General features: G+C 41.3%; 1 protein-coding gene across 3 annotated transcripts; it reads right to left on the bottom strand.

The window, feature by feature from the left end:
- Positions 1-295: 295 nt before the first annotated feature.
- On the bottom strand, positions 296-23,758 carry LOC145445901 (unconventional myosin-Ic-like). 3 transcript variants are annotated; one of them, XM_080324059.1, is made up of 23 exons: positions 23,655-23,758; positions 19,462-19,614; positions 19,293-19,408; positions 18,592-18,790; positions 15,930-16,064; positions 15,359-15,484; positions 14,727-14,819; positions 14,431-14,547; positions 13,099-13,290; positions 12,344-12,517; positions 11,410-11,582; positions 10,605-10,699; positions 9,780-9,888; positions 9,598-9,722; positions 8,852-8,969; positions 7,388-7,559; positions 6,216-6,388; positions 5,440-5,599; positions 4,860-5,037; positions 3,936-4,133; positions 3,328-3,493; positions 1,260-1,359; positions 296-711 (listed from the first exon to the last, which is right to left on the bottom strand). In XM_080324059.1, exons 2-23 carry the CDS (start codon positions 19,585-19,587, stop codon positions 694-696), a joined length of 3,063 nt encoding a protein of 1,020 aa, XP_080180185.1. In that variant the 5' UTR covers positions 19,588-19,614; positions 23,655-23,758; the 3' UTR covers positions 296-693. The 3 variants fall into 3 exon arrangements, with proteins under 3 accessions (XP_080180185.1, XP_080180184.1, XP_080180183.1); XM_080324058.1 differs by lacking the exon at positions 23,655-23,758 and adding an exon at positions 22,271-23,583; XM_080324057.1 differs by lacking the exon at positions 23,655-23,758 and adding an exon at positions 20,101-22,252.

The following is a 23,758-nucleotide window of genomic DNA, read 5'->3' as shown; positions in this document are numbered from 1 at the left end:
TCTCCACTCGAGTAGGTTTCGCAAGTAGGCCTATGCAAATTGCCTTTCTTCAAATCGATATATATAACCGCATTAGGCCTATACGATTAGGTAAAATTAAGCCAGCTCAGGAAGCCGTGCTAGTTGGTTGTCTGCACCCACCAGCGTAGGGCTATGAATGTAGTTTTCTATAATAGTGCGACCAGACTCTACTGAAGGTTACCGCAGGTCGTTTTTATTGTAATCATGAGGCGTTTTGAACTAATGACACTTCAATAAACTCAACTGAATTTGCCGGGTTGTAAGGAAGAACGCGTTGTACATTCCCATTCGTTTTTATTGAGTCAAGCGCTAGGAATTCGGATTTGCATTTTAGTGTCACCGGATATGTCCCGCTCCTGCATTCTGTTGGTACGTATTTCGTTCGCAAAATTTTCGCTGCATCGCCAAGCCGGAGCATATTCGCAAAAGTCAACTCGGAGCAGAAGCGAAACAATAGAAGATCACGTGGTATGTATTCCAAGAAATAAAAACAGCTCATAGACGGCGAGTAATTGCAAATTTCGTATCATTAAGCAAAAAATTATTATCTAGTAATGTCATTATCGTAAATTCTGCATTGGATTGAACACTTAATTATGAAGTCTTAAGAAGACAAACAGCTAGTTAATACTGCAAAGTGCAAATATTCTTGAAATGCTCGCGATCCGTCGATCACCTTGACCTGGAAATCTGAACAAGTCAATCATTAGCGATGGGCTTGAAATTATTATAATCAGGGTTGTTGTAATGACTCGAGTCATGACTCGACTCGAAATTTTCGTCGACTATAGACACGAGTCAATTTGTTTATTGACTAGACTTGTACTCTAGTCGTTGCGCACGACTCGACCAAGTGATAGGATTCGACGCATTCCAAGTATCGTATATTAGGACAGGTGATATAAAAATAGGCCCAGAAACTGTATCGTGTGTTTGAATAAACACGCTTGGAGTGAGAAGAATGATGTTATCGACGCGAGGCCTGTGATATCGCGCAAGAGTAGCAGTGAGTTGAACCTGACTTGAATTCGATACTGAACAGTATACACGACGACTTGGACTCGACCAGTTGTACCTTGACTTGGGTTAGGACTCGACTTGGTGGTGAATTGAAAATGGCTCGAGTCAAAACTATAAAACTCAAATTGACTTGTGAGTTGTGACTCGGAACGTGGGGACTTGGTTACAACCTTTGTGAGTGATCATAATCAATATTAATCATGGTAAAGTTCACTCACCACGATCAAATTGCCGTTTTTCGCCTTTGTGATCGAGTTCTCCTGCCCTGCGGCGAATTCTATTTCGCCCTTCTTACCACCGGCCATGTCGTGTTGCATGCTGAGCCAAAGAAACGGGTCACGAGTATTAGACATCGAAAGAAATATCGGTATTGGCAATGAGGCATAAAAAAGATTGGCGACTTTCGTGAGTCACAGTATGGTAGTAGAGTCAGAAAACTACAATCTGCGACTTCCTAGACCAAGGGTGGGCATTTATTTTCCTCCGCGGGCCAAATGAGAAGAATAAATACGTTAGCAGGCCGATTGAAAATTTTTATCTATGTTCTCAAGAGTATTTTAATTTTATTTCCAAATTAAATTGTTGATAAATGCTGCTCAGTGAATGTGTTTATATTAGGTAATGAGAAAGTGACGGTTAATTAAAAAAATATATATTTGCTGTCATGAATCAAAACAATGTTCAACATGATACAGTTTAGCTCTCTTTAAACCCTATCCACATTCTTTTATTAACACTCTAAAACAGTGGTTCTCAAACTTTTTTAGGCACGCCTCCATTTATGATAGTGAACAATTTCGCGCCCCTTATCATGATATCACAAAATATTTAGAAAGTGCAACCAGAATGCTAGCAATCCCAACGGATGGTTTGATGGCATGGAAGATTGTGGCTGTTGTGAAGAGAATTCTGAAATATCAAAGTAGTCGGACAATACACGGAGCAACAACTATAAGCCGTGAAGCGCGAAAGTTTCGCGCCGTTGCGCCGTTTCGCGTGAAGCGCGAAAATTATTTTCAATAACTTCGGCTTCTCGCCTCCCTTCTGATGCTTTCACGTCATCCAGTTCGAGAACCACTGCACTCAAAGGTATATGCAAGCGTATATATCTTGGTCGCTGCCTTCCGAGCAGTGTGCAGTTTAAATGGCCTTTATGCTGAGTTAAGTTTGCGGTTTTTCTGAACTTCGCCCCTGACCGAGTTTTTCATGTTTCGTCATAAAACCGACATTCATAAAAGTCATGAATCTCGGCGAGGTGCTCGGCAAAAACTGGAAGGACAGGTTTACCCCCGACTCCAGTAGGCGGATATTTAGTACTCTAAATTCTAAACCTTCTTTGAATTTCAGTTTTCGGCTTTGTTTTTTTTGGCATGCCCGTTAATCCTTTATGGGTGATGGATATGATGAGTCATTTAGTAATCGCCAGCACTGATGGACTTGTTTTACGAATTAGGGATATGGAAATACATCACGTAACAAATTGAAACACATATACAGTATAATGCGTAATGCGATAATGGCAACAAGGAATGTTTAAACTAAACGATACGGAAAGAGTGATTTCTTGTGGCTTCAATTGCTACTCATACTTTCCCATATTGCCATTATTTTGAATCTAGATTATACGCATGCCAGGTACGTAGGTAGCGAAATCGTGGCATATTAATGAACAGGCTTCGAAGTAAACGAATTTCCTGTTCATTTGATACAGCCTATATGGCTTTAGTCATTTAAAAAGCAAGTTTTATGTTTTGAATTCCGAGCAACCTTTCGCAGGCCGAAAAGAATAGTTTCGCGGGCCGCACGCACAAGGAAGGCAGTCTAAGTAGTCATAGTTGGTAGTAAGTAGAAGTAGAAGTACTTATAAGAAATAAGTAAAGAATCTAGTTTTGCCTGAAAAACTGAAAATCGTCAAACAGAAGTAAGCTGATATCATGACCACCTGAGTAATTTCTGCAAAGCAGGTAAAACCTACTTGAGTGCTCTGCTAAAGTGCAAGTACTTCGTAACAGAATAGACACAACCTCTGCTTACACGCGTTCAGATGGAGTGTTTCTAGATCATTTTACTTCCAGGCATAGAGCCGGATGCAATGCTGTTCAAATAAATGCTCGATATTTTGGAAATGCGCATTAAGCGAGATCATTTCTTTCTCGTATCGGGCCCATATATCGGCGTTTTGGTTGAGGGTTGAAGTCATCGATTTTATCAGTATCGGCTCAAAAATGCGATATCGCTGGGACTCTAGTCTCAACTCTCAACACAAAGACAAGCGATCCATCTCACTTTCTGCCGACGACTTTGACTAGATCTGGTTTTCCTGAGATGATGGCGATCTTGGTAGCGGCCTCGATCGAGTAATCATTCGTCACGATCATGTCTCCCTTCTCCTTGTTCTCGGCCGGAGCTTGCAAGACCAGCAGGTCGTCCGAGAGAGAACTGACGGACAAACCTGAGTTTAGAACAGAGCATGAGTGAGCTGTAGAGGACACTGATATTGTTAAAAATTAACTTGTCCCAAATTTTACTGCAGAGTTGATTAAATTGTTGAGTTAACAAATTTATCTCAATTCCTACCGGTAAAAGCGTAGCTACACGAGTAGCTAAATTTAGCATGAAAAAAATCGAATTTTTACTGGCCACCCCGTGTATTTGTTAGGTTGTCTTAAATAAATCGACTCAAATCAAATCTGGGACACTTCGAACCCGAACAAGCGTAGCTACAAGAGTAGAAAGTTTTAGATTTATTACAAAAAAATTCAAACTACCCTATAAAATACGATTCTAAAATACGATTCGCATGAATAAACGCATCAGCTATAACAGTATATAACAGCCAACCTAACAATTTTATCAAGTAGCCTGTAATTTTTTGACAAAATTGACGATTCGACCTGTCAATGACTCGTGGGCGATTTTCTGCTTTAGTTTCCCGTCTTTGGCGTCAAATAGATAATTCGATTTGGATGTAACGGCCAAAACGCGAGGGCGCGCATGGTATCCGTGACGATCGTACTTGAGCACCGAGCACGCGTACATGACCTTTTCTCCGGCCTCGATCATCGACATCATCTTGGGCTTCATGGGTTCATCTACAGCGGTGGAAAGTGATTTTTTTTAATACGGAAAATGACTCGACTTGATTAAATTCGTGTATCGACTAGACTCGCACTCAAATCGTTGAGCATGACCCAACCAAGTCATATGACTTGATTCAAGTCTCGCGTATCAGGACCAATACTTGAAAAAAGGAACAGAAACTGTATATTATCTGTTTGAATGAACATAGTAAGGGTGAGAAATATGACTATATGATGAATGCGATGCATTTGATATCACCCATGAGTTCCAAAAAAGTGAGTTGAGCATCACTCGGAACTAGGACCACTTTTCATTTGGACTTTGAAGAATAGCAAAGTTTGGTTTTTTTCTCATTTCGTAGGGTTGCCATATGTCCTCCTTTTTCAGGAAATGGAAAATGTTCTCCGAAGACGCCTAAATACCCTCATTTTGGGAATTCGTCCATCTTTATAGCGTTGACAGCCATGCTAATAGACAGGCACTACTAAAAATGCCATAAATGACGCAAAATCTGTAATGTATATTGAATATATTGATATTGAAATGAACCCGAATATTTTCGGCTGACGCTCGTCAGGGGTGATCGTCAGCAACTAGCAGAAAACTGAAAACTGTTAAGCAGCAGTCTAAAATCATCAGCACTTGACTGAATCGAGTGATTATTAGTTCCTGACCCTTTCTGTTTGCGACTCGGAACCTTGTGACTTAAATACCGCCCAGGGGATGCGTGTACTCACTAAGTCGCTTTTCTGCAAACGGTCTGCGTAAACTCTCTCCATAGCTCTCCTTCTTATCTTTGAAGAGCGAGGACGCGAGCACTTTTTCCTCCATGACGATCTTCCTCTCCGGAGTCATTTGCTTCACGTATTTACGAACCATGTTCTGCATGTTCATCGTCTCCAGCAATTTGGCCGTCTGCGAAGAAATAATGTTACCGACGGCGTGGAGATGGTCCAAGGAACAGGACTACTGGACAATTTTAGCTGTGGAATTAGATAAATTTGAGATAAATGCCGGTAAGCTAATTCCAACCTAAATTGTGAAATGTTTCTATGCTCTCATTTTAATTCTAATATAATGACTGCTTCTCCTTAAAACGCCAAAGGAGAACTGATTAGTGCGAAACGAGCCAAACTTGATGTGCAGGCATCTGTCATTCTCGTGCTGATGAGAATCAACTCAAAATTGCTATGATCTCAACTTGACTTGTTTCTTCCCAATTCGAATTGAATTCCATCTTTGGTTATTCTAATTCAAAGCATGCTCGGAAAAGCTGAAAAGCTTCTTGCTGTCCAACTGTGGTAGTAATCAAGTTACCTCGATCAAGGCGGCTGGAGGCCTGGGCCAGGACTTGTCCAGAACGGAGGTCGGTAATTTGTTCTTGCAGCGCTGCAGGTAGGAGATTCGAACAAAGTCCAGAAAATGGGCGTTTTCCGGACAGCGGGCTCTCCCGCGGTTCATGAATCCAATGATGAATCTGCGACATAGATAGGAGCGTGGATTTGGGTTGAAAAAACGGATTTTGTGATTTGGGCCGGATTTTTCATTCAGATAATGATGTACGATTATTTCGCAGTAAGATTTGGACTTGGATATGAAATCTTTCATATTTTACAATTTTTAAGACAAGTTTCAGCATATTTCAGCCATTATCGGCTCCATTCTGCTATTTAGACAAATGACAAATGTGTTATGGCTTTGGACTTTTTCTTGAGTAATACTACACGGCGTTACCTCTACTTTATAAAGTAGGCTACTTGAGTTGCTTTGCGGACTTGCACAGGTGCTCATGTTTTTCGTCTACTTCCACATACACTAGACAGCTTTTGGATTATTAAGCAAACTGGCCCCAGACTACTTCAAGGCTTCCATGGTGGAAAATGGAATCGAAATTGTAATTCTCGTTGATAAATGAACTCTTGGTGACAAGGAGCGAATCATTTCAGTATTCAAATTCATCTCGCTGCTCTCGACTCGAATCATTAGAATTGACACCCGATTCCGCTTCGAGTTCTCGAATCATTGTGCCCAACCCTATAGTGAGGGTAAGGGTTCGTTTTGGGATACTAAAGTGACATGCTCCACCAACGCACTTTCTGATCGCTTGCGCGCCAGTCTTCCTCTTCTCCTTCAACCTTTGAGCGAGGATCCTCCTCCAGTGCGCGCTGATCTTGGTCACTGCTTCCCGCATCCTCTGGTACTTCTTCCACTGCCAGTACCCGCGCCAGGTGGCTTGCATCATGGCCGCCAGTTCGTGTTTCCTAGCCTGTCCAAAACGGAGTGAAAATATCAAAACCGTGACTCGAGTTTGTTGCAAGGTTGCAATGACTCGAGTCATTTTCATAAAAATGGAAGATGATTCGACTCGAAGCACTTTGCTTATTTGGCACCACTTGTACTCGAATTATTGCGCATGACTCGACACATACTGCATGCCTTGATCGAAGTCTCGTCCCTGACGACCCATACTTAAAAATAGGCCCAGAAATGAAATGCGCACTTTCATCTCACTGTCATTAAAACATCCATTACAGTGACGCATTCCTTAAACTCAAGAGATTTTTCGGGTGCCTCTTTTCAAGAACTATCGACACACGAAAGGGATTTACACAGATCATTTGTATCGTATCAATGAAAACAACTAACTTTGAGCTATTTGATACTATAACTACGAAGAATTTGACTAAAAGACGACACACACAAAACAAAATGACGAATGGCATATTTTCAAGTTATATAAAAACTTGTTTCGTTTCCATAAAATTGGCCTGGTCTGCTGAATAATTGAGGATATTTGTTTTGGAGGAGTCGACTAATAAGACCTTTACATGTCATATCGTCATCTCTAGTCAAATTTGTTTTTGCTGATGCAATAAATTGTCTTGCTGTCTTCTGTCTGTTTGAATGAACATTGTACGAGCGAGAAAAATGAGTGTATTATATATGCGACGCATTCGATATCACCCAGGAGTTCCAAAAAAGTGAGTTGGATCAGAGTCTAACTCGACGATGAAGATTGAATACTATGACTTGGACTCGAAGTCGGGTCACAACACGGAGACTAGAAATTGACCTTGACTCGGGGAGTTGAAAATGACTTGAGTCAATACCATAAAATTACGATTGACTCGAGACTCGGGGCCGTGAGCGACTTGGTTTTAACCCTTGTTGATTGTTAATAATTTTATAACTTCAAAACACCAAAAATGCATTACAATGAATGTGAAGAAGAGTCATGCACACTGACTGCAAGAGAAAAAATTACCTGGAAAGCGTCCTCTGTCGCGAAGAGAGTTCTCGGAAATCGAATAAAAATCTTGGTTTTCCCAATCCGATATTCGTCCTCCTTGTAGTCCAGATAACTGCACAGGACTTGAACTCCTTCTCGCGTGCTGCCACGATAGTTGGGCCACGTGTCGGGGCACAGAGATTTGTATCTGAAAAAGGCAAATGTGATGCAACGATTTTTGTCTTCAAAGTTGTATAATGCATGCCATGATACGACAGGAAAACAACACAACACTCTCGACAACGAGTATTCGTTGTAATGATTCGAGTCAAGTAGTGGAGGACCATTTTTCAAATAAAGAAATGATAAGCTACCGGAACTTTCAACGAAAATTATAGTTATGATACTATTTTCCACTGTCTAAGCCAGTGGTTCTCAACCTTTTTGTCTTCGCGCACCCCTTTCGGGTCCCCGCGGACCCCCACGAAGCTTTAGTTCAAATTGACCTAAAGTATCGTGCAATCGTCATCTGTCTCGTGCAAATAAATGCATTTCTTGAAACTAAGATCATACTATTCATGTAGAAATTGGGTTGACTTCTATATTCTCAAAGCAAATTCTGCAATTACATTTCTTGAAATACGTGGTCGTGTCTTGAAAATCCGCGTCTTCGATTCCATATGAACGAGTGCCGAAAATACATTTCCATAAATATAGGTGGTGGCGAATGTAGTAATAACGCGTAACGCTTCCGACGACACATTTGGGTATGATCGCAACAAATATGGCATCAAAATTGACAAACCAATTTATTTAATGAACATATTGCGTCAAGCCAGTTCATTTCTATCTAGCAGTTTATCTGAAGTTATTACGGGAAAAAATGATTCTGGATATCACAGGAGAAAATGGATTTTTGTAAACATTGCGAAGTCACTGTGATTGACCTTACTCATCCAACTTTTCCCCATAATCTCCACAAAACAGCTCTAAACAGCAAAATGTTTGTATCAGTAGGCTATTGACAATCTAGCAATTAAAATGGTTCTGCACAATAGGATATTTCATCTCGAATGGCCAATCTGTTGATGCGAGTAATGGAGTTTTACTGGTAATGAAGCGAAACTGCTTCGTGATGTTCCGAATTAAAAAAATACAAATTGGGTTATCAACTATTTTGAGGCTTCGCGGACCCCCGATTGAGAACCACTTGTCCAAGCCTCATTTTGTCGTATCGCAGCATAAGCAACATGTAGTACAAATCTACGCAGAATCGCACGTTGGTGGGAATGTCCCATAGCATTGTCACAAAGTGCAATGAAATAGGTATAGTCGTAAAATACCTATATTGCAAAATTAATGCAATGCAAAATAGGCATCGTATTCTTCGTGTTTGTAAAAAGCATCAAGTCACCTCCGAATAAATAACGTTAAACAGGACTAAAATATCGTCCATTTGAGGTGGCAAAATCCAACGAACGCGCACAGTACGCAACTAACCTCTTGACGAAAATCTCGTGCGTTCTCCGGTATGCGAATCCGGCTCTCCGGACCCTGAGGTTCTCCATCAGTCCGAGATATTTCACTTGGTGCCGCACGAGACTGTCGTCAAATTTGTCTGAAACAAAACAGGAGATGGTTATTGCCTCTTGTGCATTTGGACCACGGTTTGCCTACGAAAATGAGATTGTTGCAAATAGGATTTTTGGAACAACAAAATAAATACACTCAAGGCTCAAAAACCATAAATGCCGATTACAGGATTACACAAATTCAGTCGTTGTTGTTTTGGTATGGTCATTTAGGCTCAAGCCAATATTTAGCGGTACATGAGGTAATATTTTGGTCATTAAGGATTGTATTAGGACAGGCACACAAGAGGGATCTACGATGAATCTAGAGTTAGAAAACTCGGAAAATTTCAGCTTTGAACGAATTAGATTGAAATTAGAATGACAGAATTCGCAAAAACTTGGAAATTTCAGAAGTTTGGCTCGGCTCGCACCATTAGCTTTTCTGTAGCATTTTCAGGAAAAGCAGGAATTAGATTAAAATTAAAACGAGAGCATGGAAAAATTTCACAAATTAGATTACAGTTAAAATTATAGCATAGAAGAAGCACATCGTAAGTCAGATTCCAGGTATCTTGCTCTGATTCGTCTGATTACACATTTCTTTTTTCTTTTCAAAATGATCTAGTTGTCCAAGTCAAGTTTACAGTGCACACTCCTTAATGAAAAACGAACCGGCTTGCTTGGTATCGTTAGGCTTGATGCATCGAACGTAGGAAGGCTCCTTCGACATCAGAATCTCCATTAACTTGTTCAGACTCGAGCGGAACTGAGACCCGACCGTCTCCGGGCGTTTCAAACTAAACGCAATACGATGACGAGACAAAATCGGGAAAACGTCACAATGGTTGACCAACCTGGTGACCTCCGCTTTCAAAAAGGTTTCTTTCAAGACGGCATTCCCCGCGTCAGACATGGTCTCCTTCAAATCACGGAAGAGCAAATCGTTGTTTTTGTCCAAGAATCCTGGAATATCGATATATAAATCACTAAATATATTGTCAAAGATATATAACAAAAATATTGATGAGATGCCACGGTCGCTTTCTCGTGTGTATCTGGCGGTAGGCCGATATGTATTGTACAATGTATGTACTACATTCAGACTTGTGCAAACAATTGGATTTTCGTATTCAAAACTAGAAACATAACCCCTCGCTCTTCAAAACTCGCAACTAAAATTGAACTAGTCTAAAAGCACTCACTTTTTTTAAAAGTAGCACTTGGACTAAAAGTGGGACTACTCACTTTGCAAAATGCGCGACTAGAACTAGAACTACTCGGAAAAAGGTAGTTAGTTGAGCGCTAAATACCTAGATTGGTAGTTTGTACAAGTCTGACTTGCACTCCATAGTCCATACTCATAACATCGTATTGATGACCATTGACCATATAGGTTTTATATCATATTGTAAATGTTATATCGTGTGTGTCATGAGCCTCAAGTATCATGTGTTAGATTGTAATTTAATTATTTTTTAAATGCATTACTCAGTGTAGTGAGCTTCCATGCATTTATTTTCATTGTAATGAGATGGCGAGTGTGTGCTAAGACCTAGCGGCCCTTCATCCTGGTTGGTGCCGGATTTTCACTGGTGTGACAAATAACATGAAGCTTTCGATTTATATCTACGCTAGACAGTGGACATCTACGCGGTGGCGGCAAAATCAATATCCCAAACCTTCCACGCTGTACGTCACTTCCCCCGCGTAGTGCTGAAGTCGGAATTCGTCATACTGCATCGTCTTTCGGACTTTGGGATCCGCGAGAGAATGCCTGATAAAATAACATCCGTCAGTCAGTGCTCTTCTAGTGTGTAATTTTCGCATGGGGTGCCCGTGTACGCATGGGTGGTGGGTACACAACAGCACATGACAAAATTTTCACATTACAGCTGTGTTTTACATCCTACCCGTGACGTTCGCGAGCTTGCTAACCAAACTTGGACAAATGTTTCTAAGCTCTCATTTCAAATCGAATCGAATTTCTGGTTTTCCTGAAAATGCTTCAGGAAAACGGCATCGTGCGAAACAAGCCAAGCTTGCTGTGCGGACATTTGCCATTCTCGTGTTGACGAGAATCGACTCTTATGTGATATGGACTGAACTTGATTTTAGTTTACTAGTCCACGATGTATATAGTCGAATTTCCAAGTTCTAGAGAATTCAGTCATTCTAAAACGAAACTAATTTAGAAAAACTAATAATATTCTAGTTGTCCAACAGAATCGCTGACTAGTTTTCCTGGAAACGAGGCTATGAATTAGGCCGTTATCAGATCAGCGCAGAGCTGCTGACCATTGTCTTCAGTCGACAGGCAACTACGATGTATTAGCGAGATTTGGCAGCCTGGTGATACGCATGACTTCTTTTTAGACATCAGCTCAGTAACTTGATGGGTAGTTGCCTAAAAGGGTGCGAAACTTTTTGTTCGCACACCTAAAAAGGTTGAAGAAAACTACTTTAGATAACGGGAGAGAAACGTACGTGACAAAGTGCGGATGCTTTCCGACCGTTTCCTCCAATTTCTTTAGAAAAGTCAGGTCGGTCGGATCGCCGGGACGCAGACATTCTTCGTCCAGTATGTCCACGATGCCTTTGTGACGTTGCTCCACCAGATCGCAGATGATCTGGTTGTTGAAATATTCGACCGGCTCCCACTGAAATTGTGACAGCGATAAGCGACGCACGTGGCATAGAGTACGGCTGAGCACAATGCTTACAGCATTCGGATCTGAATCGACTATCAATTGTTATGATTCGAGTCGAGTGATGAGAAATTATTTTCTCGAGCACTGAAATGATACGCTACGTGCCACCAAGAGTTAATTTAGCAACGAGAATTATCGTTTGGATGCTATTTCCTCTGTGGAAGTCTTAAAATCCCGATTGGTGGTATCGCAGCATTCGAAACATGTAGTACAAAGCTACGCACGTTACTAGAAATGATATATCTCTGAAGTCGTGGTCACAGCATAGTCACAAAGTGCAATGAAATAACTATGTTCGTAAAAAACTATCTTTAGTTGGTGAGCAATGGGCATTGTAGCCACTGTGGCCGCAAAAAGGTGCATAGTTGAACTTTAGATAGCACCCACACTCTTACAGATATGATCAAAGTAGTCGTTGGTAATCAAGTAGAAGTGACGACATTAATTCCTACTCAACTTCAAGTAGCGATTTCGAAGCAAGTAAACCGTAAGACTCGTTTTGCCTAAAAAACTGAAAATCCGTGAAGCAGAACAAGTATTCCAAAGTCATGAACACACAAACAAGTAGCGCGGGCAGCCAAAACCTACTTGAGTAACTTCGAAAAAGTTGACCGCCTATGTACTGTTAGGACGTTATCATGATTGATGCTCCACTCGGAGCCTAATACTCGATTCAAAACCGAGTACTTAATTTGTCCAGCTCTACTCACAGCGATTCCCTCGGCCTCGTACTCCTCCTGCTCCTGTTTAAGAGTAAGCCGTATGAAAAGCTGCTGAAGCTTCTCGTTGCAGAAATTGATGCAGAACTGCTCGAAGCTGTTTCTCTGGAAGATTTCAAATCCGTAGATATCCAACAGGCCGATGAGATTGCGTCGCGATTGACCCTGCAAAATTTGTAGGATTTTGGAAACTAGGCGAGATTTGGGTCGACGTAACTATAATTGCGAATTTTGACAAGTCAGCAGTTCTAGATCTAGTTGCACATTTTGAAACGTAAATATGTTAAGTTTTAGTCTAATAGTTGCAGAACAACTAAAAATAGTGTCATCGTTTACCGTGAATCGTGATACCGGTGTTCTGTAGTGTGATGTTCTTGCAGCCATGGCTAGCTCAGAGTCATCGCTATACTAACAGTGGCGTATAGCCAGGTTGGGTTTTGTAGGTCGAAACCCTCACATTTCAAACTAGAAATTCTGTCCTCTTAGAATGCCGATTCTATATCCGAAATTTCGTAGACTTGCAATTCAGCAATCCGAATCAGCAGCTGTTAGTTAGTTGGGGATTTTGAAGGCCGTTAGTTCTAGTTGCGCTTATTGAAATCCAGTGGTTTGTACAAGTAAGGATCAGTCGCTAACAAGGGAGATAAAATATTCGATCGACGTCACGAGAACGGGACTTCTGAATTCTTAGATGGCCCCTTTTAAGATGTGAAAGTGAATACACGCTATTTTCGCGAGTAAAGTACCTTGAGATCGAGGGAGCCATTGATCTTATTGATGAGCCAGTCAAACATGCGGCCATAGATTGCTTTCGAGAGAGCGTCTCGCGCGTACATCGCTTGGTCGCGGTTTAGCGGCGAGCACATTTTCTCTCGGTTTGCTTCGATGGTCCGGTGAGTGAGAGCCGTCACTAACTGATCGCACTTGCAGTCGAGCAGCTAAAAATAAATGGAGCCTCAATATACAATGGGTATCAGTGGGTGGAAATGAGTGCATTCATCAGATTCCCTTTATATAATGGGGTGTAATCAAGTAACGGCATAGTTAGGCTCCAAATTACGCTTCCACATCTTTCCAAGGGGTGGAAATGAGTCTAACACACCAAATCTTGTTGCGGACATATCCGAGGGGTGTATGTAGACTGGTAGAATGTCATGTTTTCGTGTACCGCCCCAAGAAACTGCCAAAAGGTGACGCTAGTAAACTGAACCTTATGCACCCCTGGGATATGTCTCCATAAGGATTGGTGTTTTTCACTCATTTTAACCCATTGGAAGGGTGTGAAAGCACGATTCGATTTACGAGAGTGCCTTTAGCTGATTCACACCCTACGATATGGTGGAAATCTGATCAATGCGCCTATTTGTATGCATGGATTTACAGTGTGGAAGTAGTTTAAACTTGAATACTCTGAAAGAGTGCAAGTACTCCGTGGCAGACACCTCAGGCGGGTGTCTGATGGAAAGACTACTCCAACTCGTTTTAACCCGTTTTTATCTTTTTATTTTAGCGCCGAAGTTGTTGACCAGGGATTCCGCAATCCACGGATTAGTTTGACGGTTTCTATGAAAAGCCAATACAGAAAACAGACCTATAAAACTACGTAGTGTTTATTTAAAATATCTCTCCTTATCGTCTGATTTTTAGTGCTCATTACGGGTTACAATAGCAACACGAACTGAACACTAATAATTGCACTGAAACCGGTAATCAGGCCGCGATGATTGGAACTAGGTTAAAATGATTAACTTCTTTTATAGTCATCGGCATCACGGATTTCGCGGTTAGGTGGTCTATACCCACACTGGTGGTTTGACTCAATGAAACAACCAATAACTCGATGAGAGTTGTGGAGACTTTATACAATCCAAGTCCATCATATTGATATTCGGATGCAAATGCGGGTTTTTGAAGTTCAATATTGTTTCATAATAATCCCTGTGTTCATTATTTCCATAGTCTTCATTAGTTCCATTAGCTTTATAGCTTGATTGTACAAAATAAAGGCCCGTGTTGAATCGGCGAAATAATCAATAAACTGCATGAGCGTTATGGAGACTTTCTCACGATATACTCACCACAGCGACGATTCGAACGTGGCTCATGGTATCGTTGGAAATGGTCGCTTTTCCGCCCGAGTCGTCGAAGCAAACGTTTCCAAGATGCAGAACGCTCGACACGATCGAGAACAGAGACTGAAATGAGTCGGTTCAAGAGTGAAAAGGGCATCGATCGAACGTAAATGGCAACGGTCGGGTGTGATTTCTTATGCGCAACAACATGACCATCACCAAACAGAGTTTCCAATGAAAATTGTCAAAATTTATGCCACTTATTCTTTGCCCTAACCCAACCCTAATTGTTCAATACTCACATCCTCTTCCGGAAAGTCGACGACCTTGAGGGCATTCTTGACGGTTTGAAAATCTTTTTTGTCGTTGATGGACGGAACCCTGGCGCACTTGCCCTGAAACCGGGTTACAAGTCGATCTTACGTTTATAGTTTTGACTCGACAAACCACCCTAAACTCCGAGTTCAAGTCAGGGATCAAAGGGTCGAAACGTAGTGCTAACACTCGAGTCCGAGTCACACTGCTCATTGGCACTGTTCGGTCTCGGGTTCAACTCCTTTTTTACAACTCTGGTCGGGTGAAACGATTCCATCGCATTCACAATATACTCATTTTGTCTCATTATAAATCAGAGTTGGCCAGTGTTCTACTTTTTTCGAAGTACTCAAGTGGGGTTTGCTTGCCTGCTTGCACTACGTTCTCAAGGATTACGATTTTAGGCGAATTCTACTTGTGCTTCACAGTCAAATAAGGCCTAATCTACTTTTTTACTTACTTGGAAACCGCTATTTCTACTGGAGTGTGGATTTGGGTTGTTACTTCTATTCGAGTAGCAATAGCAACGACGGCTACTTACACCACTTAGCGGTTTTCATGATATCGCATGCTCAAATGTTGACCAACCGCTCATATATCATCCAAGTCCGCGACTCACCCCGGATAAGTAGGCGTAATCGTTCGGGTTTCTCTTCAACTGCATTCTTCGTAGCGTCTCGTCGTCCGCTCCCTCCAGAAATTGATAGAAGATGTGGAAATTCCGCTCTCCTTGCGCTTGGTGAACCTGTCACGACCCATCAAACATTTCTGGGCTACACAGACATTGTAGCCATTGTACCACCTACCAATCTAGTTAGTTATCGGTCAAACAACTACTGCTTTTCGAGTAGTTCTAGTTCTAGTTGCAGATTTAGGAAAGTGATTGGTTGTAGTTCTAGTTGCGCATTTAGAAATATGTCGCCGAACAGCTAAAAACCCGTGTTGTCGTTTGTCGTGAATAGTGATACCGGTGTTCTGTGATGTGATGTTTTTGCAGCCATTGCTAGCTCAGAGTCATCACACTGATAAGTGACGTAGTAGATATAGTTCTAGTTCTAGATGCGAATTTTGAAAAGTGAATAATTCTAGTTCTAGTTGCGAGCTTTGAAAACTGAGTAGTTCTGATTCTACGGTTGCGAATTTTAAAAGTCCAGTATTTTGTACAAGTCTGGGTCCACAGATCTGCTTACAACTCTAGACTTTTCCAGCAGGTAGTTTAGGATGTGGCCGCCCACGGGAGCGCCGCGGTAGTCGAACTGCACGTCCATGTATTTCCCGAATCGAGAAGAGTTGTCATTTCGATGTGTCTTTGCGTTTCCGAAAGCCTGCAAAACGCGGAAGAATCAGACGTGATGTTATTGAAATTTTCCTCGGTTCCGAACACCGCAACCGCTTCATTCGGTCAAAATGCTCGGGAACTGACCAAAGTAAAACTGCAGTCCCGCTAATTCAGACAAGTATGCGTTTAATTCGGTCACATATAGGCTAGCACAGGGGTCGCCAACTCAAAATGGGTCGCGGGCCACTTTTCAAAATTCTTAGAGACCGCAGGCCGCATGACTTTAATATCGAAATTAATATAGCCAACGCAGCGTATGATAACTCTACGCAAGTACAATGCTGTGCTCTCTTACATGGGCGATGGGCATAGTAACCAAAAAATGAATAATATTTCATTGAACAAACACAAATACAACAAAAAATATCATGCGCATCAATTTCATTATATTTGAACTATGATCTGCGCACGATACCTGACAACACTCTGTAGCTACTAAAACAGGGTTGGCCAAATAACCTTGTTGCTATTCTCGGGCGCATTTCGATTACTCATGTAGCCCACGGCCGCATTCCGGTGCATAGTGGTAATAAACAAACTGGGGCCAGATATCCACGTTAAACTCACTATGACCATTGCTGGTACACTCCGGTCAAATATATTTACTCATATCGGCTTACTATGGGCACCGAGATCGTGAATATAGTCAATAGTCATGTTGTGAAGAGCGACAGGGTGTACTGCAGCCGCGCGAAGCGCGAAAATTTTTTCATGTTCATGAGTGAATTTCGTCATTTAATATTAGTATAGTTTCACATATTATTATCAAATATTCATCCTTTCTCGGCCCGTGATCAGATTCACCGGTAGAGTTTATGCAGTTGCAGGGGGAATCTTCAAAAACTTGGAGAAGCTATTAATGGTGTGGTGCATCTTTGGGTGACCCACTTCTCATTAGTCCCATATGTTGCATGTAGGTATTTCTTGACCTCCCATTACATTTGTCGTTATAGTGGAAATATATTGGATTCGCCCAAACGCAGGGCCACCAGAAAAAAAATTAATTCGGGATGAGAAGAACACGATTGGTATTTCTTTATGGGGCGCATCATTTTTCTCTGCTTTTCGCATCTGTATTGTGGGATTCAGATTACAACGGACACTGCTGTATTAAAACCCAAAATCAGCTCGCATTGAAGCGCGAGCAACACGAAGAAAATTTCAAGAATAGTTCAAACCTTTCATTAATTAGGGAGTCATTTCGTAAATTCAATTTGCATAATATTGACAGCCGCCAACACATCCTAATTGAATTGAGTGTCGACGGCCGCATAATTTTTATTCCTCCATAGAATGATATTACCATGACGAACCGAAGGAAAAGTGACATTGGGTACAGTAGAATGGCTAACTTTGAACAGCAACAACGATATGAATAAACTGAAATCAATTTCGGCATTTCGAAATGGTTTACTGAGCGTTCTTCCAAAATTTCTCCAAATCAGGCCGCGGGCCGCAAAATATGACCTCGCGGGCCGCATGCGGCCCGCGGGCCGCGTGTTGGAGACCCCTAGGCTAGCAATTCCTATCGTTAGGTTATGATATGACACATTAAACAGTACTTCGTTTGTATTAGCACAAGACGGTTGATTGCGGTGAAAAAAATAGATCCATCCATCAACAATCGACAATGAACTGATGCATGGCCGTGCCAGCCTTACAGTCGCTTTTACTTCCGTGCAATCGCGTCCAAATTGTAAAACAGAACGGTGCAGAAAATACAGTATCCGCCCTAGCTGCGCGGCTCAGTAATCTATTTGAAGAAATACTTCGCTGCTTTATTAACCCGATGTGTGTTGCACAGTAATACAGTACTTGTTAAAGCGCATGGTATCGAAATACTGTTCAATACAACGAATCTGAAGGTGCTCTTGTGCGTTTTATGTGATCAGTTCTGATACTGCAGTATGGCGCAGTTGCGTTTCATTTTTACGCAACACAGTAATTGGCGCTGATCGCATAAAAACGCACAAGAGTTATGCGTTTAGGTTAGTTGTATCGTACGGTAGGCCTACTGCATTTCGATATGAAACGTTACAAGAATTACAATATTTTAATTCCTACATTGTTGTGTAAAACACCCATACAGGGTTGAACAGTATAGTAATTCTCAAAGGGCTGAAATACAAACTCCGCCTGAAAAAGTACTCCAGAAAACACTAGAAAATGAAAAACAAAAAGCTTTTAGCTATGCAGAGAACTTTTCCGTGCCTTTCTGTTCTACAAAACGTACGCAGTTGTACCGAAGTAAAAGCGACTAAAAGACTGGCACGACCTCTTCATTTCATTGTCGGTTGTTAACGGATGATCGATGTCCGAATGTAGCTGCGTCGACTGTAATGAACAGATATGGTGTCGAAACGACTTGGGAGCAGTTTTTGAAATCAAACACCCACCTGGGCCTATAGGCGATGTAAATAGGACGCATGAACTTGCACAGCATGCGAACTAACCAGCGATAAAAACGAATGTGATCACGCGCCGAACGCGTGATGCGAATATATGTTCTTTACCTCGAGCACGGGGTTGGATTGCAAAAGTCGGTTCTTGATGTGCTCCACTTTGTCGTTGTTCGAGCTGCAAACGCTTAGATATTGCAGAATATACTTCGAGGCTTCGGTTTTGCCGGATCCGGACTCGCCGGAGATGAGGATGCAGTGATCTTTGTTTTCGTTACGCATGGATCGGTACACGTTATCCGAGATTGCGTACCTGAAATTGTTATCAATATCGGAAAGATATCATCAGATCAATACACCTCAAGATTGCTACGCCACGAAAAGATTTAGGAAGGTGTCGAAAGCTTCCTACCTATACTCCCGAGTCCCGGCAAACTTGTACAGACTATTGGATTTCAAAACTAGAATGACCTTTAAAAATCAGCAACGAAAAAAATAAGAATACAAGTAACTATAGATTAAATTCCGAAGCAACTCATTTATTTTTATTCGATCGGGAATCGGATAGCAATGGCTGTAAGAACATCACGAAACAGAACACCGGTATCACGATTCAAGCCAAACAACGACACGTGTTTTCTAGTTGTTTGGTAACTAATTTTTTAGATACCCAACTAGAACTAGAACTCCTCAATTCTAGAATTCCTCAATTTCAAAATTCATAACTATGGAACTAATAAAAGACAGTATCGTTAGTTGACCGTCGACTAACTAGATTGGCAGGGCAGTTTGTACTAGTCTGGATCGCGACTTACACGTGAGGCGGCATCTCATAAAAGTTAACGCCTTGATATTTCTCTTGGTGGTATGCGGTGTAGATATTAAGCGGGCGATATGGGTTGACTGAGACGAGCACCGATCCGATGTAAGTCTGAAAAGCGACGTTTCAAAACAGTGTGCACAAAACTAAAGTTCGTGGCTCACGTAGATCAGTCGTTCCGATGATCGTTTGCGTAGATTCTCGATGAAGGCAGTCTCGCTCGTGAAGTTTTCCAGAAGCACGAAGTCCTGCACTCCGACTCTGTCTCGAGCTGTGAGAGCGCTCTCCATGGTTTGGATTGAGAGACGCTCGCTTCGCTGAAAACATAATTTCAAGAGACGCTTGGAGGTACGCAGTTTACTGTATACAATTGAAGTTCAAAATTCGAAGACAGCATTTCCGTTTCAAGGCCAGATTCAGGTTGCGCCGTGACGCTAACCGCCGTTTCTACAGAAACGTGCGCCTAATCATTTGAGAATATGATCACCACAGCTACTAGCGACCGGAGAAATCGACCAAAAGATGCTCGTGACCTAAAACTTGTTTAAAACTCATTTTGCGTTAGTCGAAGATGGCCACCGAAGATGAACAGATAGAAGTATGTGGCCCTTCGACCAAATATGCTTTTTGAAATCGCAGTGCTCGAGTCCCTTTTAAACCCCCATTTTCTACGTCAACTTAAAGTAATTTTGGTATGTCTAAGCAGTATTTCTGCTTGTAATCAAGTAAAAGTTCACTCCTGCTTTGACCAACTGTTTTGACCTAAATCTGGTTTCTAAAAACAGAAAATCCCACAGGCTTACCGGAAACTCATAGTTATGGAATATCCCGACATCCATTCCGGTTCAATCTGATCACACTACTAAGTGATTTTCCGATATAGGCCTACGACAGAGTCAGAGAAGTTTGAGCAACGATCTCAAAGATTGGTTTCTCGGAAACCAACCAACTCTGCGGTTACGAGTGGGCTACAGCCGGGACTAAACTTGGACAACTAGAATATTTTCAGTTTTTCTAAATTAAATTACAATTAGAATTAGAGCTATAACAATTTTTTCCGAAAATATACTAGATTTAGAATGATAGCTACACAGTTTGCTCCAAATTAGACTAGAATTAGAATGAAAGCTACATTTTTCAAATTACATTACAATTACAATTATAGCTACATTCTTTGTCAAATTAAATTAGAATTAGAATCATAGCTACGCATGAATTTCATTATTAGATTAGAAAGAATAACTGAATTTGCGAAAGCTTTTTCTATTCATATCAAACCAGAGTTCATTCCCATAAGCACGAGAATGACAAATGTCTGCACAGCGAGTAGGGTTGGGCACAATGGTTCGAGTACACGAATCTGAATCGAGTATTAATTGTAATGATTCGAGTCGAATAGTAAAAGACGATTGTTTGAGTACTTAAATTATGCGCTTCTCGCCACTCGAAGTTAATTTATCAACGAGAATGACAGTTTCGACAATAATTTTCACTGTTGAATCCTTTAAACCTTGATTGGCCGTATCGTAGCATACGTAACATATAGTACAGAGCTACGAACGTTACTGGAATAGCACATTTCCGAAATCATGCTCGTGCTCGTTCCACAACACTGTCACCAAGTGGAATAAAATCGGTATGTTAAAAAAAATACCAAATTATCATTAATGTGTTGGACAACAGGCATTGCATTCTTTGTGGTGGCATAAAAGGTACATATTTGAACTTTCACATATTACGGTCTGTTATGACGTCATAACGAGTAATACTCGATTACTCGACTCGAAACATATTACGATATTCAGAATCGAATCATTCAGGTATAGCGAGCAACAGCGACCTTGGCTTGTTTCGCACGATACAGTTCTGTAGCATTTTCAAGAAAACCAGAAATCACATTAGAATTAGAATAAGAGCAAAAACATTTGAAAATCGATTATAATTAGATTACGGCATTTCGCTCAAACTAGTCCAATTATATAACTAGAATTATCTATGTTGTCCAAGACTGGTCGGGGCCACCCCTCATTCTAACCTAACGTAACTGGCTACGTCACTCTCATTTATAGTATAGTTGATACTAGCTTGGTGAGCGCATACTTGTTCTAAGCTCGCCGGGAAGTCTCACAGTAAAGACACCTAATCGAGGGTCCCATGTCGGAAAACACTGACTTGGTTGGTCCGACATAAAAGCAAAGGCCAATACAACTATTCGCTTCTGCAATTCTCAAAATTGCCGAGAATATCAGCTATTGATCACAGAAACGCGTCGCATGACGTAATTATCCACCTATCAAAGTGAGAGTTGACACTTCAGGAAGCCAAGTCAAACCGCAATTTGACCAAAATAGGAGACAGAAACGTGATTGAATGAATGCGAATCAGTACATGATTTGAGACACGCGAGGGAAATTGCAATTGAAAATCGAGGTCTTACTTGGCCGCTCTGGTCAGGTGGTAAGCAGGCTAGGCACAATGATTGGAGCAGGCTACTCAAATCTCAATCTAGTATTAATTCTAAGTGATTCTTTCGAGTACTGAAGTTACAGGCTACACTCATTGGCACTAACAGGTAATTTATCAACAAGAGTTGGACTTTTAAAACGATTTTTCCCCCTTTAATGCTTTAGATTTTAGAACCTCTATTAGTCGTATCGCAATATACGAAGCATGTAATAGAAAGATAGGCGCGTTAGTGGGACTGACATTTCTGTGACGTCCTGATCAACCCACAGCACTGTCGCAAAGTGAAATGAAATAAATTTGGTCAGGAAAAAATAGAAAATCCTCTTTATGTAGAACTTGCATCATAATCGACATCATAATGTATGATACTGTACTCGAATACTTGACTGGACTCGAAGCCTAATACTCGCTTCGAAATCGAATACGGGGAGCTACTTGATTTTGCCCAGTCCTCGTCATAGGATGGATACCGCCACTGAAGTTCTTTACGTGAATTTAATCACTTACCTTGAACAATCGGGACATTTTCTCACAGAAGATTACACAATATCATACATTTCTGACAAAAATGCAAAAAATGTGCGATTCACGCATTGACATCACGCTGCTGCCGTTAAATACAGACTGTTTTAAGCAGGTCACTGACTGCGATCCTGGATTCCTGGGGATGATCGAGCAAACTGCTCGAGCCTTGGTATCACGTAACAAATTCCGATGTTTAAACAACGTCAAAGCGCTACGAATTCCTCCTCTATAAAACCTCAAAGCAACATTGCTAATTCAATAAATTTCATATTATTGAAATTTTCATCATTTCCAAACACCACTAGACTGCGATACTACGAAAAGATTGGAAGGTGTCGAAACGACCAGGACTCATCTTCTAATCAGTCGCCCGCAATTCAATATCTGTCACAACTCAACTCAGAAGCATGCTAACTCGGGCCTGAAATAGGAATACCCTGACTAACGAACGCCCATCCTACCTACCTAGTTAACTAAGCGAGTAAACATGTCCGCACCCAACGCCTATGTTTGATCAAAACGCACAGTACACATACTCGCTATACAAACTTTGAACCAGTATCATTGGCAGCCACTGCTGGCTTACATACACACGTATCATTCATATTCAATAAGCTTTATCGAACCGGTGCGGGTAGTTGGGAGGCTTTCTGTGCGCAAAGACAGTTCTGTATCTCATGCCAGGGATATCCCTGTTTCATGCGTACTGAAATTCACGGACTGATTATTGCAACGCAGTGCTGTCGGAGGCGGTTTGTTGAAATATTTAGGAGGAAGTCATCAAAGTGTTAATTGGTTGTGGAATGGCCTGCCGCGTTTCGTAGTAGAGGTTTCAAAACAAGTGACAGAGTAGTACGACCTCGTCTGTATTATTAATCTAGACTGACTGCGAGATTGGCCGCTGGACATAATCTGCATTCCGCATCGAGTATTAGGCGTCGAGTCGAGTACCACCCGACAACAGTGTGAAAAAAATGTGTGCCTTTATGCTACCACAAAGAATATAACACTAATTCTACATCACAATAATGATAGTTTTGTATCATTTCGACCATGCCTATTTCGTTGCACTTTTAGACAATGCTGCGGATCACGATTCACAGACAATCAGATATGCCATTTCCACTAACGCGTAGCTTTGTGCTACATGTTTCGTATGCTATGATACGGCCTAGTGACCTTCTAAGGTTTCAAGGCTTCCATAGTGGAAAATAGAATCGAAAATGTCATTGTCGTTAATAAATTAACTCTTGGTGACAAGGAGCGAATGATTTCATTACTCGCAAAACCATCTCTCACTACTCGAATCATCGCGCACAGCGCTACCAATATGGAAGGATGAAATCCCCGTGATGTCGAAACTTACCTGCAGAACAAATGAATCCTTCGAAGTAGGAGATCCAGCGATATGTATTTAATTATTAATTACTCTGAATTAATACAAAATTTTGCTGTGAAATTTTGAAAACA

The sequence above is a fragment of the Botryllus schlosseri genome, chromosome 9 (assembly GCF_051294905.1).
Source record: "Botryllus schlosseri isolate E-star chromosome 9, Bs_hap1, whole genome shotgun sequence".
Classification (NCBI taxonomy): Eukaryota; Metazoa; Chordata; class Ascidiacea; order Stolidobranchia; family Styelidae; genus Botryllus; species Botryllus schlosseri.
Note: the sequence above shows the minus strand (reverse complement) of the source record. Positions and strands in the feature narration are given on the sequence as shown.